The 17,705-nt window shown below is 40.3% G+C and overlaps 1 protein-coding gene across 4 annotated transcripts in view; it reads left to right on the top strand.

The window, feature by feature from the left end:
- Window positions 1-17,705, top strand: part of LCOR (ligand dependent nuclear receptor corepressor) — a 95,820-nt gene that overhangs the window by 27,050 nt on the left and 51,065 nt on the right. For all 4 annotated transcript variants that reach the window (XR_014175462.1, XM_081953868.1, XM_081953869.1 and 1 more), the window contains exons 2-4: window positions 3,943-4,008; window positions 4,408-4,487; window positions 16,560-16,692. Coding sequence is in view for 2 of the 4 variants with exons in the window: in XM_081953868.1 (XP_081809994.1) it covers window positions 3,943-4,008; window positions 4,408-4,487; window positions 16,560-16,692 (279 nt within the window). In the remaining 2 variants the exon portion in view is untranslated. The remainder of the gene's footprint in view (window positions 1-3,942; window positions 4,009-4,407; window positions 4,488-16,559; window positions 16,693-17,705) is intronic.

Here is a 17,705-nt window from a genome sequence, read left to right as displayed (position 1 = left end):
TTTGAATGTGTTCTAAGCTTTTCTAGCTTCAGTAGTTTGTATTTTCAAACAAAAAAATAGTTTCCACACAAAAGGTGAGGAAACGGGGGCAAACAGGAAGAAAGAATAATTAGAGACTGTATTACACAAAGGCTGTGATATTGTATGTATCCCTGGTTGGTCTGAACAGCTGAATCTTAAATTTAAGTTAACTTGATAGTGGCAAGATATTTTGCCCAGTCAGCAACTGATGCTACCAAATCTTCCTGAAAGCATAGGATAGGCTCATCTCAGAAAGCAACTCTAACCTTAAATTCACCGACTTTCCCTTAGTTCAGGGAATAGCCAGCCATTATGGTATTGCTATAGAAAGAGTCTTCATACAGGCTTTGCCTGAACTGGGCCATTTGTGCTCCACCGTATGAAATTCCAAAGAGAATGAAAAAAAAACTTCCTTGGTTTCTATATATGACTTTGTACTTGAAAAAACTAAAAGAAACGAGGAAACCCTGAGAATAGGTAAAAATAAACACGTAAATATATACATATTACAATAAGATTTTCATATTTAATTTAAGATACCCCAGTTAAAAAATGTTTGTTGGAAGTGCTTGCAGAAATAATAACCAAAATAATACATGCTAACTTTTTAAAGTAGGATTCTAAATACATGTGTCTTAAGAATCCAGTTCTGTTTTGCATTGATCTGTTATGCTTGTTTATAATTGTAATAAAGATTTGATTTGATTGGCATTAATCCTTGATTTTTTTTAATGACTTAGTGAGTCTTCAGTGAATTAACTATCTCTTGCAGTGGAACTATTTTACTGAAAAAGTCAAGTATTGTTAATTGTGGTAGTTTTTCTTAACAGAAGGATTATATTACTATATTTCCTTGAAAACACCATCGCCACCAAGTACAGAAAAATCCAAATTCATTGTGAAGTGGAAATAATAAAATGAAAATTTCTTGAGACTTTTAATACTGTTCTATTTAGAAGCGGAAATGATCGAACATTCATAGGAATGAATAAAAGAGTCAAACAAAGGCAGCCATATTGTTTCATCATGAAATCAATAGGAATATATTAGGTCTCAATGCAAATGAGTAAAATATTATCAGTGGATAAAATCATATTTCTTTTAATTCCTAAAACGGTGATAGAGAAATCTTAGTAAATATTAGCAATTTCTCATTATCTCAACTTTAAAATAGATCTATTTAATTGTTCCATGCACCCTTGTTTTTTACTTTGACTCTTTCTGTATTAAACATAGCAAATCAGATTATTTGATTAATTTGTTGCTATTTCTGATGTATTGGGTTGGGCTGTATAACTGAATCTAATAAATTATAATAGTGCTAGGTGTTTAAAATAATTTTTGAATATGTTCATCCTTGCTTGTTTGGCATTTTCTGTGACAAGTATTGCATATAAGCTTTTCTGCTGTTGCTATGCAACTGTTAAATCTAATATTTAATATTAATGTACACCAAGCGTCATTACCATTGCTAGAACAGTGAACAAAGCAAGCCAGATTGTATATTTTATATAATCCATTTCACAGGCACTGTGAATGCTTATTTACTTGCATAAAAATTCTGTGTGATAGGAATTAATGACCATTATTTAAAAGATTTCTTTTTAGAGGCCATCCTGTATAAGTTAAAATGTGCAAGTTTTTAACATTTCACATTTTAGCTGCATTTACCTGCATTTTTAATAGGAAATATTTAAAGTGTTGTGATTTCTTAAATTTTATTTCTTTTTCGGTAGTCTAAATTCTGTCAGCTTTTAGTTTTCTAAAAACATTTTTTTTAAATGTAATTTATAGTAATATGTAATATACAAAGCATCCATGTTTCTGGACATTTCTATTGTGAATCAGAGATGTGTCAGTTTCACTTAAAAGATAGAGCTCTTTTAAGATTAACTAAAACAAGGCTAAGACACCATCTGCATCCCAAAATTTGGGTTTATTATCTGTGTGTATAAGTGTTCTTTTCAATTCCTTATTTTTCTGTTGTTTAATTTGTGTTTTTTCTCTCCTATACTTTTGCCATTTCTTTGTAATTTTGTCATTACATTATAGATTAAAATGTGATTATGTTGTCAACTTTAATCCAGCACAGTTTTTTGACTATCTTAGTAAATACTTTAAGATGTTATGATGATGATGATGCTATCCATTCAATGATGCTTGATTCTTGAAGGTTTTATGGATTAGTTGTCTGCAATATTTCAGTTATAATTTATATTTTATGCTCTGGCTGGTGTTGGCTTTAATATCTAGGCACCCATATTTTTTGAGTGGCCTCCTTTTACTGCTGACAATTCCAAGCATAAGCCTTTTCCAGTGGGTTTGATTGCTTGATATAGCTAAAATAAGTAAGGTAGAATTTTGTGGCTTTGCCTTCCAGCTATACACATGGTTTTATGTGCTCTTGTACTTTTGGGATCTACTTAATTATTACACCTCAAAATTTCCACTATGACTCTTGATAATATTTATTAAATATTTATTATTAAATGAGCATTGGACTACTTCTGCATACCAGAAGTAATTTTCTCTTCCACAGTTAAATAGTCCATCACTCATGTACCGTATTTTCTGGACTATAAGACTCACCAGAGTATAAGATGCACCAAGATTTTGAAGAGGTAATTAAAAAAAAAAAACATTTTTGTCCTTCCCGGCCCCTTTTTGTTAAAAAGGGGCATGCAGAGAGTTTGAGAGGCCTGCAAAGTGCTCCTGGAGGCCGGGAAGGCAAAAACGCAACATGGGGGTTTGGGAGGCAAACAATTGGCCTATTTTTCACAAAAATGGGGCGTGCAGAGGGTGTGGGAGGCCTGTAGAGTGCTCCTGGAGGCTGGGGAGGAAAAAAAGAGAGCAAAAAACGGCATGTGCAGAGAGTTTGGAAGGCCTGCAGAGTGCTCCTGGGGGCTAGGGAGGACAAAAACAGCCCTGTTTTGTGAAAAACAGGCCCATTTTTTGCTTGTTTTTGCCCTCCCCAGCCCCCAGGAGCACTTTACAGACCTCCAAACCCTATGTGTCCATTTTTGCGAAAAACTGGACGCACGGGGCGGGGTTTCAGGAGGCCAAAAATACTGTATTCCATGTATAAGACGCACCCAGATTTTCACCCTCTTTTGGGGGGGGGAGGGGAAAGGTGCTTCCTACACTCTGAAAAATACGGTAGTATGGGTAAAGAAATAATTTATTCCTTGAATTATTTTACATTGAAAATGTTGTGAAATCTCTACTGTTCAGTACAGATACTGTACAGCAAAAGTGTTTATGTGAAATATCTTTACATATAAATGGTAAATAGATTACCTCAGTGGAATTTGTGCTTGTTACAGTGCAGTATATTTTCTATATATTCTGAGAAGCTGATAAATAGGTATGCTGTTTCTTTAGCTGCAAGCCAAAAGTACACTAATTATATTCACAAACATGGCACTAATTTTGGGGGAGGGGGAGGTGTAATATTTGAAATAGGAACTCTTGGCATTGTAAAAAAATTGTAAATACCTAAATAATAATTAAGCATCTACCGAGTAAACACATTCCATATTTGGCTTCAGATTAACCTCAGTGGCTTTCCTTGTCAAATTACTTATAAAGCTTAAAAGTAGACTCTGGGAGATAAATACATTTTTGAATTCATAATCTGAAGTGAGTACTTAATGTTGGAATCATTTAATTGAATTATATTTAAATAGAACTTTTTTCCATTTTTAAACTTTTGCTTCGTTTTCACTATGCGTCATTTATATAATTATGTGCCTCTGTGTACATATTTTAACTGATTTTGATAGGATTGACCAAAAAATATAGAATACATAATAAAAGCACATTCAGATTTATTCTAATAATAGATACATGTAGAATTGTCAATATTCTGGCACTGATATATATATAATTTGAGGAAATTAAACATTCTTTCTTTAATTTTAGGATTTGAAAGTATTCTAGAAGGGCTGTTTGGAGCTGAATTATTAAAAGATCTGAATTTGTTTAAAGGTATTATATATAAAGTATATATATATATTGCCTTGATCTGCATCTTTAATGACAAACTCAACCTCTGCTCTGTCTCTAGAAAATGTATGTTACCTTGGTGATTTGTGCTTTTTTCCCCTCCCCCAGGCAGTGCTCACAGTTAGTTTCATATTGGCTAAAATTACTAATGAGCATAACTGGCAGTGGTTTTGGTGTTGCTTAGGAAAATTAGCTTTGTGTGTAGGCGAAAATTATACTTTTGTAACATTGTGGAAAAGAAAAGCATGGTAGTGTTCAAACTAGCATTGCTCATATAGCATCAAGCGTCTTATAAAACGGGTAGGGAATTAGGAATGAATTTTAACCATTCAAAAGTTGCATCTTTATAGATGTGAAATAACTTTTTCTTCTTATTCACAGACTTTGAACCTGAAGGTGTCTCTGATTGGTCTTTTGATGAAAATTGTCTTTTCTGCTGTTTGAGAAGAGAAAAAGTGAAGGTAACAATGCAATAAAGATAAACTTTGGCAAAGATTTGGGATTTCATTTAGCTTTGTTTTTGGCAAAACATAATCGGAAGGTGGTTCTGCTGCTCCTTATTCACCTCTTCAAAGCAGGAGAATATTGAACAAAGTAAGCAATATTGACTACGTGAAGTGTTTTCTCAAAGTGGGATTTTCCCCATTTGCTTTCATTTTAAAAATTATCTGCAGTAATACAAGACAATTGTATTCTTATTGTACCTGAGAATGCAGATGACACTAAATGTTTTGTGGCTACTAGCTGTGAGGTGCAATATGTAAAGTACAGATGAAGCACGCAGCTCTCACGGCAATTGTTATACAAAGAATTCTACCCGTGCTCGCACTCTGTGGAGATTCTTTTTCCATGGTGGTACCTTTTAACCATATATGCCATGCAGTTATTTCATGGCTTAAAGAGAAGGTTGCATCTATTGGTGTCCTACAATAGATGCAGCCTTTTTTTTTCCTGTCCTGCAATATTATAATTCTCTGTTCTAGTATTTCCTTAGATAAGAAAATAGTAGCTGTAGCTATAGCCTTACTGACTGCCTAATACATATAAAATTATAGTTCTCTGTGTTTTCTTAATGTATTGACTGGTGTACTACGTTTTTATTTTATTCTCATCTTTATATATTATACTCTTGTAAGTAAGCTATGAGATACTACATTTATTGGAATGATTGTTGCATTTTTGATGTATTTCATTCATACAATGTAAATGCCTCTACTTGTTTTTTTAAATCATAATTACAGTAGGGAGAAGAGCTATAAAGGTCAACAAGAATTTCATGGGATATGATGCAAGAAATATCAGTAAAATTGATTTTAAGTGTAGGAATCGGTTAGATTTTGACACATATTATTATTCTGTTGTTTGTATTTTTTATGCATTTTAAATTTGTCACTTCAGAGTAGTTGATACTAAATATGGGAGATATTTAGCACATCTGCAGATTTGAACCAGCATTGTCTTCTTATTTTTGATGTTGCTGAAATACAATTCCTAGTATCCCTTTCCATTGACTAAGATTGCTAGGACATATTTCAATAATATGTCAAGGACTATTAGTATTGATCTTACTGAAATCACTGAGTTTTGTTTTATTTGATCACTAGATCTATTATCTTAATTCCAAAATTAGGATATGTTTTGTATTTTTAAATTTATGCTAAAGAGCATAATGTAAAATACATAATTCCTCAGCCTTTTGGGGTAATTTTTAAAACTTTTTAAACATATTTACAGCCATAACATGTTGCACTGGGATAAGAGCTAATTAGGCATTTAAAAAATACAATATTTAGGAGGAATAGGGGCTGTATTAATAGAAAAACAGCTACCTTTGTTTGAATGTAGGTGAAACAGTTTAAAAAAAAAACCTAATAGGGAATATAATTATATGCAAAAGTTTTGGGCATCCCAGATCAAATGAATGTTTCAGTGAATTCTTAGTAAACAGAAACTGATGTAATCTTGGTTACAAACTGAAACCTCACATCTTTTTGTAAATCTGAATGCACATGTGCTATTCATGTCCATCTGTTTACACAGATTCAGAATAAGAATATAGCAAAAGTGGATTAGGGTTAGGATCCCTAGACTTGAATATTATTGAAAATGTGTGCAGAGATGTGAGATGAGCAATACATTCAGGAAGATGTAATTATTATTGAGCTAGATGAGTTCTATAAGGAAATATGGAAAAAATTGTAAGAGGAAGAATAGATTGACTATTAGCTGGCTACAGAAATCCTAAAGATCTGCCAAAGCAAAATGCTGACTGAAAGGTTTTCCAAATTTTGGTATCAGTCTTATTCACTGCTTCATTACTTCATCATCTACGCTATATAGGGCTTGAAAGATAATAATGAGAGCTTTGCATTTTGTTTAAAACAAGTTGGTGCCTGGTATGGTGCTTTAAGCACAAATATTCACATTTTTCTCCAAACTCATAATTGCTAAGTTTTATACCAACTAGGTTTCCTGACTCAAAGGCATCTACATGTAGAGGATATTGTAGTCAAGCCTTGATTTTACCAACTTGTGTACCACAGTTTAATTATTTTTTAGATAGCGATGTAGCTGGCATATCAACCAAAGCAGATAAAACACATTGCTGTGAAATCAGAAAGAGATTTGGATCAAAAAGAGATCTACTGCTTCTGGCAGAATATAATTCTATTCTGGACAGGCAGATAAACCATCTATCAACCCTTCCAGTTAAACCAGATAGGACACATGATCAGATGAGATAATTCTACTTTATTGTAAGGCAACATCAAAGGAACCTTGCAAGTCTGAAAGTACAACTCTCCCACTGTGTCTTTTTACCAGCCTAGCCAATTATGTGGGTCCTTCCTAAGTTTCTTTCTCTGACAACTCTTGGCTTCTCTTCCTCTTGTCTGACCATTCCTTGGGCAGAATCTTTTCCTGTCATCCCACATACATTTCACACCACAGTAAAATAATACACCACAAAAAGCACCTTTGTCTTTCTGGTTTCAGTTTCGATTTATTATCCCTAACCCAGACAATTACTGATTGCAGGAGTAGTTGTAGTTGTAGCCGCATCATTTCTTGGAGAGGTCATAGACATAGATTTGTGTGGTCCTTGGTGCTCTGCGAGTTTGGTTGTTATCATATAGGTGTTCTCCATAGTGAGGAGAGGAGTATCCAGGATGGGTTGACCTTGTCCTCTCTTGATTGGACTGAGTCAGATAAGCTCTTTTAGCTACGCCTTGGTCACCAGGCTCCACCCAGTTATCAACTCAGTCCATCAACGGACGGCTGTGTCCATCCTGAGATCCTGAAGAAACTTAAAGGAAAAAAATTAAATTGCTGCAAAAGCGATCGAAATTGCCACCACGCTGCCTGATCAATCACTAGAGGCTGAGGAAACCCCCAGCAGGGGTAGAAAGCCCGCGCAACAGCCACTAAGGCGGCGCGCAGCCCAGGTCACAGAGTGAGACCCAGGGCACTAAGTGAGGACTCTTAAGTAAGCGAGCTCCGCAGAGGCCTCTGCAGCAAGGGCAACACCCAAGGAGGCTCTAAGGGCGCTGGAGCGCTCCACCGCTCCCCTTAGGGGTTGAGCGACAAACCGCGGCATTTTAAAACGCCCCGGAGTGCCCATGCTGGCAGTGATCGCCAGAGAACAAGGTGAGAGCCGGAGAGGCTGCGGAAGGCAGGGGGAGGCGAGAGAGAGCCCCCAGCAAGCAACGGAAGCCACACGGCAGCCTGCAAAGGTAGAAGCCGCTTCCACATGCTCCAGCAAAGAGGAGCTTTTTGAATTTGGAGCCGGGAGCCATTTTAAAACCACGTGGTCCAAGATGGCGGCCCAGCAGCTCAGAGGAGGCCGGCAGGAGCCAAGCACTCAGCCCTGCAGCCAGCAACCACTGGAGGCACTAAGGAGCCCTTAAAAAGGTTAGAAACCATCTTGGAGGCATCAGCCAAGGGCGGGAGAGGCAAGGCAGAGGCCAAAAAGGAAACATATCTCCACCAAGTGGGCTAAAGAGGCAGGCTGTGGATCCAAACCCCCCAAGCCTAGCTCCAAGTATGAAAGGCAGAGGCACCAAGCCTCGGAGCACATCGGCCACAAGGCCAGCAGCAGGAAGAACACCCCCCCCCGCCTGGAACCTGAGGAAAGATTACCAGGTTTCTCTTCACCTGGCAGGGCTGCAGAAGGTGACCCCTCCCTCCAGGTGAGGATTCCCTTCAACACCTCGGGCTTTGTCATCCTGTGTTCCTGCAACCTTGCTATCACGATTTATGCAAGCCCTATTCAATCCTTTTCTGAGTGCCTGACTAGCCGGAGAAGCCCAGACAGGGCAATGAGGCTCAGATCGCTGCTGAGGCTTTACCTTTAAAGAAGGTCTTCCCTTTAAGGAAAAACTTTCCCTTTAAGGAAAAGAAAGGAAAGCAGCTGGAGGAGGGGGCGGCAAGGCTTTCAGCGAGCTGCTGTTAACAGCAGGAGGCCACAGGAGAGAGCGCGGCAGCTCTTAGTAGCACAAGCCGCTTTTTCAAAGCCCTGACCGGCAGGGCTGTTGTATTTGCCACGTAGCGCCATTTGAAAAGAAGGGGGAGGAGCGTCCCCACTTGGCCCAAGTTGGTGGCCTCCTGCAGCTCAGAGGACAAAGGCAGGAATCAAGTCCTCGCTTCTAAAGTCGGCAGCCCCACTGGAGGGGCAGAAGAGCCTCCAATCAGGCTAGAGATTACCCCTGAAGGTCCATCCAAGGGTGGGGGCGGCAAAGCAAAGAGCAAAATGAAGCACACCTCCTCCAGGGCGGCTAAAGAGGCAAGCTCCAGCTCCAAACCTCCCAAATCTGCCTCTAAATATGAGAGGCAGAGGCATAAAGCCCTAGGGCTCATCTGCCATAAGGCCATCAGCAAGAGATCCCCTGGTCTAGAGCCTGATGCGATCACAGAGGAGGAACCCTCAACTGAGGATTCCCATTGATACCTCAGGCATCTGGGGCTCTATCCAGGGATGGCAGTCTCCGTCACTACAGGACATTCTCCTCAAGCCTCCCTTCTACCTCTGCAGGCATAGGGATGGGGCAACCACCCGAGCCAGAACAGTATAAAGATGAGGTTATTTTGAGTTCCCCTCGAGTAAAAGGGTAATTGAAGTTGAATCCCAAACTCTGTTTGCAGTCTAACTGAAATCAGCTGCCGAGATTTCCCCCACCCCCTCTTGGAGCAAAGAGGAACATCCCGTTTCAGTGAGAAAGGCTGATTATTTCTCCTGAGATGAAGGACTCTGTAGTGATTAAGAAAATATCTTAAAAAGGGGCCAAGAGTTGCATGAGAAATGCAGCATCTACCACCTAGCTGATTCAATCTGCTCTGAAAAGCCTGTTTTTGTTCTTCTCTGATACACTGAGAAAGCAGATCCTGCAAAGTTAGAAAATCATGTTTCCTCGCTCTCCTTGTTTGAAAGCAAGATCGACCTTGCTTCCATCTAATTGAGCTCCAGGGGAAAGGATCCAGGAATCGCATGATAAAGCAACCCCACCCTTTCCCAACCTATGTAATCTGATCTGCTGTTGTTAAGACCAAACACATGTGGCCTAACAAAGAAAGAGAAACCTGATGTAGATTCCAAGCCTTACTCCTTAAAGTGGTTGTAAAAGCCTCTTGGAAAGATCTCCATGGAAATGAAACTTGAATGAAAAAGAGGTCAGCTAGCCCAGACCTGACCTCCCAAATCCTTTGAACTTTAATGATAAGTTGTCCTGACAACGAGGGGCAATAAAGACACCCCAACCATCCTAACATCAGCTTACCTTGTGTGTGCAAAACCTTCGGGCAGCCAAAGGACCAAAAGGCAGATGTAGTTCAGCTGAAGAGATTGTTATGCTCTTGTGGATGGGTTACTATTGTTTATGAATTATTTGGGAAGGGCTCAACCCCTATAGAAGGTACCAAACTAGCCAGGTCCAAGATGGGTTCCGAGTTCGGGTAAAGACCCTTAGGAATTCCAAAATTGGAGAGTCAGCTTGACAAATTTAACCAGCAGAATAGCCTTGGCAACTAGAGCCGAGGTGGCACTTAGAGTGCAGTACTGCAGGCTACTTCAGCTGACTGCTAGCTGCAGTTTGGCAGTTCAAATCTCACTGGCTCAAGATTGTCTCAGCCTTCTGTCCTTTAACAGCAAGGAAGGCGCCATTACCAATCACTCCAAACAGTAGGAACAAGCAGCGCCCAATAGTGGCTCCCCTACAAACTGCAATCCAGTATTTCAGGCCAACACTTGCAACCCCTAGTGGCCAAGAAGTGATGTGCGCCTGCATCTACAAAGCATTGCATCGTACCCTAGTGGCCAACTCGTGAACTGCGCCTGCATCTCCAAAGCGCTGCAACGCATTCTAGTGGCTGACACGTGAACTGCGCCTGCATCTACAAAGTCTTGCAACGCACACTAGTGGCTGACAGGTGAATTGAACTCAAAGAATTCATAATGCATTCAAGAAATTTTCTGAGCTAATCCTAGTCGTAGAATCATAGCACCCTTCTAGCCATGGCAAAAGGGTCAGACAGGGCGGACTCCATGCCTGAACCCACCACAAACTCAGAATTGGATGTCCAACTATGAGAAAACGCAGAAGCGCCTCAGATAGCCTATGACCTTAGACAGCATTCGCCGAGGGCAGAACATATAGCAGGGGTGGACAACATCAGAGCCGACTGGCTCAGCCGGATCAAGGTGGACAATTCAGAGTGGAAGCGGCAGCCAGCAATCTTCGAGGAGCTGGCAGAGCACTTCGGACGCCCAGAGGTCGACCTATTCGCCGCCCCTCTCAACGCCCAGCTCCCGAGGTTTTAATCCAGGTACCGGACATGAGGGGCAGAGGGGGTAGATGCTCTTTGCAGCCCTTGGCCCTGGGGGTTCTTCTATGCCTATCCACCCTTACCCCTGATCCCCAGGATCATACAAAAAATCTTGCGGGAGGGGGCGGAGGTGGTACTGATTGCCCCACACTGGCCCTGAAGGCCTTGGTTTGCCAATCTCCAATCGCTCTCGGGGACAGGCCCTGGAGGATCCCTCAGGAGAGGATCTCCCTCAGTCAGGGGTCGCTGGAACACCCGGACCCTCAGTGGCTCCAGTTGACCGCTTGGCGCTTGAGCGGAGCATCCTGAAGGAAGATCACTTCTCCCCTGGGGTTATACAGACTATCTAGGCAGCTCACAGACCCTCCACGGAGCGCATTTACGGTGCTACAGGGTGGGCTTTTTCAACATGGTACATCTCTGTGGGCCACGATCCGGGCCGGGCCACGGTTGCACAAATTCTGGACTTCCTTCAGGCGGGGCTGGACAGAGAGTTGGCTCCCAACACGATTAGGAGACAGGTCTCAGCCATTTCATCAGTACTGCTGTGCGGTAGATCTCAGACACTGACTCACCATCCGATGGTCAGGCGGTTCCTCAAGGGGGCCTCCAATCTTAAACCACCCACGGTGCACAGGTACCCTTCCTGGGACTTACACAAGGTGTTGGACGCTCTGAGAGGCCCTCCGTTCGAACCATTACGTACTGTCTCTTTGAAGTTCCTGACACTTAAGGTGGCCTTTTTGGTGGCCATTATCTCCGCCAGGAGGATATCTGAACTACAGGCACTGTCTACCAGGGAAGATCTCTGCGTGTTCCACCAGGACAGGGTAGTGCTAAGGTTGGACCCCTTCTTCATACCCAACGTGTGTTCTTGCTTCCATCACTCGCAGGAGCTGATATTGCCCAATTTCTGCCAGGACCCTTCTCACCCATTAGAGAGGAAGTGGCACACCTTGGACGTGAGGAGGGCTCTGAGGATTTACCTCAGAAGTACCAGGCCGAACAGGAAGTCGGAAGCCCTATTTGTTTCCTTCCAGCCAGAGTCCCTGGGGAACAAGGTGACTTTCACCACGATAGGCAGGTGGTTAAGAACCTGTATTGCTTCTGCCTATCAGGCACGGTGTCTGCAAACACCGAGCTCTATCACAGCACATTCTACACGAGGTGTGGCCACTTCGGTGACCTGGGCCATGCAGGCCTCACTATATGAGATCTGTAGGGAAGCCACGGGATCTCCCTCCTCACCATTCGTGAGGAATTACAAGTTGGACTCCTTTGCTTCTGCGGAAGCCTCATTCGGACGTAGGGTGTTGCAGGCTGTTCACAGGGTGGGGGACACGCCTCACCAGGCATACGTTTGGGCATATACTCAAATGTGTAACCCTCCCTAGGGACGTGTAGGCTTTGATGCGTCCCATCCTGGATACTCCTCCCCTCACTATGGAGAAAGGGTGTTGGTACTTACCTGATACGCCTCTTCTCATAGGGGGGAGGCGTATCCAGCCCCTCCCTGATACGGGTATGTTGCAAAATTGTTATGTTGTTTGTTGAACTGCTGTTGAAGTAATAAATAAAGGTTTGAAACTAAAATAAAGTCTAGAGTGGATGACACAGCGAATTGGATAGAGTTCTTCACCGATAATTGGGTGGAGCCTGGTGACCAAGGCATGGCTAAAAGAGCTTATCTGACTCAGTCCAATCAAGAGAGGGCAAGGTCAACCCATCCTGGATACTCCTCCCCCACTATGAGAAGAGGCGTATCAGGTAAGTACCAACGTCCTTTTCATTACTAAATTAGGTAACATCATCAGTGCTAGACGGGATGGGGTTTGCTCTCATTTTATGTTAGTGGCTTGCCCTGTCAAGGTTGGTGGAAGTGATCTTGGTGATTGCTTGATTAAGCTATTGTTCACTGTTAGCTTCTTCGTCTAAGTTGGTGATTTCTTGATTGGAATATTGTTTACTTTTTAATTGTTGATGTGTTAATCTTGGTGTTAATCTCTGCTCATCTTGGTATTGGTGCTGATGTATAGGTGTTTGGGTCATTTTGTTTCCTTTTTGGCTTTTTGAATGTTGTGTAGATGTTGTTTATCTCTGCCTGTTGATGGCCAATTTAGCTGAGTGCTAGGCTTCCAGGAATTCTTTAGCATTTTTGGACTTGATTTGGTCTAGGTCTCACAATTTCCCAGTTGAAACAATGGTTAAGTCTGTTCATATGCTGTGAAATTAAGGAGTATTAGCTTTCATATTGAGGAGCAACTATCTTCAAGTGAAGACACCTGAAATCTGCTTGAGAGATGTGAAAGGAACCACTGCAAAGCCATACTTCTTATAGAAGGTGACAAGCAACTGGGAGAAAGCAGAACTAGTTAACTCATTTTTTTTGCAACTCTCTTTACACAAAAGGAAAAAACAGCCCAACCTATCAAAAACAGCACCACAAAAAACAGATTAGGAACACAACTTAAAATAGGGGGAAAATGGTAAGTGAGCATTTGTCTACCCTAGATGAGTTCAAATCACCAGGACCAGATGGATTACACCCCAAAGTTCTAAAGGAACTGGCAGATGAGATCTCAGAACCACTGAAGTATATATTCAAAAATCCTAGAACACCGGGGAACTGCCAGAGGACTGGAAAAGAGCTGATGTAGTTCCCATCTTCAAAAAGGGGGGGAAAAACAGGAAACTACAGACCTATCAGCCTGACCTCAATACCAGGGAAGATTCTGGAAAAGATAAAAAGCACTCATCAAATTTGCAGATGACACAAAACTAGCAGGAATAGCCAACACTCCGGAAGATAGGCTTAAGATACAGAAGGATCTTGACAGACTTGACCTTGGGTGCTATCTAACAAAATGAAATTCAACGGTGAAAAAAGTAAGGTTCTACATTTTGGTAAGAAAAACAAAATGCACAGATACAGTATAGGTGGTACCTTGCTCAATAGTAGTAACTGTGAGAGGGATCTTGGAGTCCTAGTGGACAACCATTTAAATATGAGCCAGCAATGTGCAGCAGCTGCCAAAAAAGCCAATACAGTTCTAGGCTACATAAACAGAGGGATAGAATCAAGATCACGTGAAGTGTTAATACCACTTTATAATGCCTTGGTAAAGCCACACTCGGAATACTGCATCCAGTTTTGGTCACCACGATGTAAAAAAGATGTGGAGACTCTAGAAAGAGTGCAGAGAAGAGCAACAAAGATGATTAGGGGACTAGAGACTAAAACATGAAGAACGGATGCAGCAACTGGGTATGTCTACTTTAATGAAAAGAAGAACTAGGGATGACATGATAACAGTGTTCCAATATCCCAAGGGTTGCCACAAAGAAGAGGGAGTCAAGCTATTCTCCAAAGCACCTGAGGGTAGGACAAGAAGCAATGGGTGGAAACTAATCAAGAAGAGAAGCAACCTAGAACTAAGGAGAAACAGTTAGAACAATTAATAAGTGGAGCAACTTGCCTTAAGAAGTTGAGAATGCTCCAACACTGGAAGTTTTAAAGAAGATATTGGATAACCATTTGTCTGAAGTGGTGTAGGGTTTCCTGCCTAGATAAGTGGTTGGACTAGAAGGCCTCCAAGGTCCCTTCCAACTCTGTTATTCTGTTCTATATTCCCAAATCTCACATTAAGTCTGAAGGATGCCAGTGTTGTAGGTATGAAAACGCATTTAGAGGTTGAAAAGAACTAGCAGAGGAAGCATGCTCTCTCGGTTTTCCAGACAATGTTCTGTCAAGCTGACAAAGGAATTTCAATCCTGTATTCTACTTTGAAATGGGTCAGAATGATATGCTTCTTCCAGACTGTCTGCAGTTGACAGGCTACTATATTTACCCATCTTTGAATGATCTAGGCAAGCTTCTTTGGACTACTTGTGCAAAAAAATCTTTATTTAGGTGTCCTCCCTCTATAGCACACTTTTTTTTATATCTAGCCCCAGTATTTAATACGTTTATAAATCCCTGCCTGTTTTAGCATTGTTCATTTTCTTTAAATTTGATTCCCAGCACTATTCCATTATTAATCTTCCAGGCGTTTAATAGTCTCTATATTTTACATAATCTTTACAGTAGTTCTTGTACCTTTGATAGTTCTCTTGTAAACTTCAGAAATATAATGTGAGGAATGATATATTTGAATTAAGTTGAATCATTACATTATATTTCATTTGTTTTGTTTTGGTCTTCAGTAAATATTTATATTTTTCAATTTTAATAGATTAATTCACTGCCGATTAATGGAGAGAAAGGGTATGTCGGATATGGTCATTTCTTTAAAGGAGCAGATTTGTCATTTGCAAGATCTCAAATCTAACTTAATTTATTTAATCATTTGACTTTTATCCTGCCTTTATTTAAAAAATAACTCAGGGGAGTAAACATTCATAATACTACTTCCTCCTCCTATTTTCCCCACAGCAACCTTTGAAGTAGGTTGGGCTGAAAGAGCACATCTGGTCCAAAGAAATCCAGCTGGCTTTCATGCCTAAAATGGGACTAAAACTCACAGTCTCCTGGTTTTTAGGGCAGCCCCTGAGCCACTGCATTAGATTGGCTCTCTTCATTCTTTTTAGTCTTCCTTGAAAATCAGGCATTAACTATGGCTAGAGGTTTCTGTCATCTGCACAAATTGGCCCTTTCAAATATTCTGTCCATCACTAGAGATTCTGTAGATAGAAAGCTGCAGTAAATTTAACAAAAAAAGATTTTCTTAAATCCAAATGTAAATTAGAATAGTAATACACTGAATCTCGTTGTGTACTTAAGGTTGGATTTTCAGATAATAATTTTGCCACAGTTGCCATAGAATCTAAACTATTGAGTAATTTCAACCTTGATTGAAGGTATCAGGACATTTACATGCTTAACAAACATGTAATGGGAACACAGTACCTCTTGAAATGTGCCTAGATTATTTTGTTTTCTCTAGATCATGATTACAAGAAATGCAGCCTGAGAGGATGTCCAGTGCAGTCTGCAATGCCCTTTTGCTCTCTGCCAAACTCCCCTCCCTGGCTTTTTTTTTTTTTTTTGGTACTATCTTGTGATGATCAAACAGCTTTTTAAAATCAAAGTAATGTTTTAATTTAGTTGTTTAGAAATAGGAGGAGGTGCTTCTCTTTAGGACAAGAAGCAATTAGTGGGAAATTACCTGGAAACAAGAAATTTCCTGACAATAAGGACCTTTTGGGACCTTCTGAGAAGCAAAGTCAATGGGGAAGCCAGATTTACTTAACAACCAATGACTTTGGTTTTCAGAACCTCCCAAATGGTGATCACATGACTTAACTGTGGCAAGAAAGATCATAAAATGGGGCAAAATTCCCTTAAAATCTGTCTTGCTTAACAATAGAAATTGTGGTCATATGTCTAGGGCTACCGATAGCATAGTATAGTATATAGCCTAGCTTAGCATAGGGAATGGGAATTGAATTGAATTAATGATGTTATGATCTGGTTTGCATTCTGCCTTAGTGGCACAGGTTGTCCATCCTAGATTTTAGAGATAGAACACCTTCATCTAGAAATGATTTTAGTAAGTTGATAGAAGTTGTGTAGTAACATAGCAACTCAAACAGTGAAACTGGTATATATACTTGCATAATAAACGCTTGACTATGGGAATAGTATTGTGGTTGTTTTATTAAATTTAACAATGAGAAGCAGTATTTTGTTTTTATTCTTTTGTTAAATGTTTCCACAGGAACATTTCGTCAGTCTGGATGATCCAGCATTGGAAGTTGGGCATCACGCTCTGCTTAAACAAGAGCAAACAAAGATCACTTGGTTTGAGAGGCAAGCGGAAGAATTCCTCCATGAAGTCTTTTATCGAAAAGGTTGGACTTAATAAAAAAGAAATATTTAATGTATTGGTTCAATTCATTAATGTTTAATATTTATTTTGCAATAGTAAAATATTTGGCGCTTCTCCTCTGCTTATCAATTGCCAGTGCTATCCCAATAGTCTCCTGGTCCCCAATTTTTTCAGTCTCTATGCTTCCCTTCGCCTCTTTCTTTCCTCTGCTTTCTCTGACCCAATGTAGCATATTTTACTGGCCTGCACATTCCCTGATCTTCCAAGTGCCTTCCTTTCCTCTGTTCTCTCATCTACTACTTAGTGTTAATGTGGTGACATATCTCTGTCCCTCATCTTCCCATTGTCTTCCCTTTTATCTGTCCTCTCAGCTTCTGCGATGTCCTAGTATGGCGCATTTCACCAATTCTTTTGGATAAAATTATTTCATCACAAGAGATTTAATGTCTGAATAAATTGGTAGTTCCTGACCATGTTTCTGTCTGTCTCAACCTTCAGTGCTGCCCTTCATCTTATCCTTCACAATGTCTTAGGGGAACACATAATTTTTTGATTGAACCAAGGTACTGCAGTAGTTTTGCTTTTTCTTTGTTCTTCAAATTACTTCCTTTGTGTTTCACTTACGATAAAGCATATATAGATAACCCACAGGATATTTGCAACACTTGAATATATTTACTGCATTTCTGTTCATGTTTCCACATTGCCCAGTTCGTTAATTAAAAGCAAGGCATAAGCAGCCATTTGGGAGCAGGAATAAAGAAATGGATAAAGGTTTTCTGTTTGAATGTTGAATTAGTGTGTGGAGGAGTATGAAAATGTGCATATATTTTTATGGTCTCTTGAACATGTCTGAGTTGCCGAAATTTCCCAATCTATCCTGTCTAGAATGAAAAGAAAGTTGAGTATTGTTTATGTCTGTCTTCCATTATCACTGACCTATGTTATTCTATCACTGAAATTCTTTTCTTATTTATGACCCTTATTTATCACAGCATGCTTTCCTCCCTCATCCGTCCACAAGTGCCTTGTTTT

Source organism: Natrix helvetica (genome assembly GCF_964273705.1).
Source record: "Natrix helvetica genome assembly, chromosome: 5".
Taxonomy (NCBI): Eukaryota; Metazoa; Chordata; class Lepidosauria; order Squamata; family Natricidae; genus Natrix; species Natrix helvetica.
The sequence above is the reverse complement of the archived record's forward strand: the minus strand, read 5'-3'. Positions and strand labels throughout refer to the sequence as shown.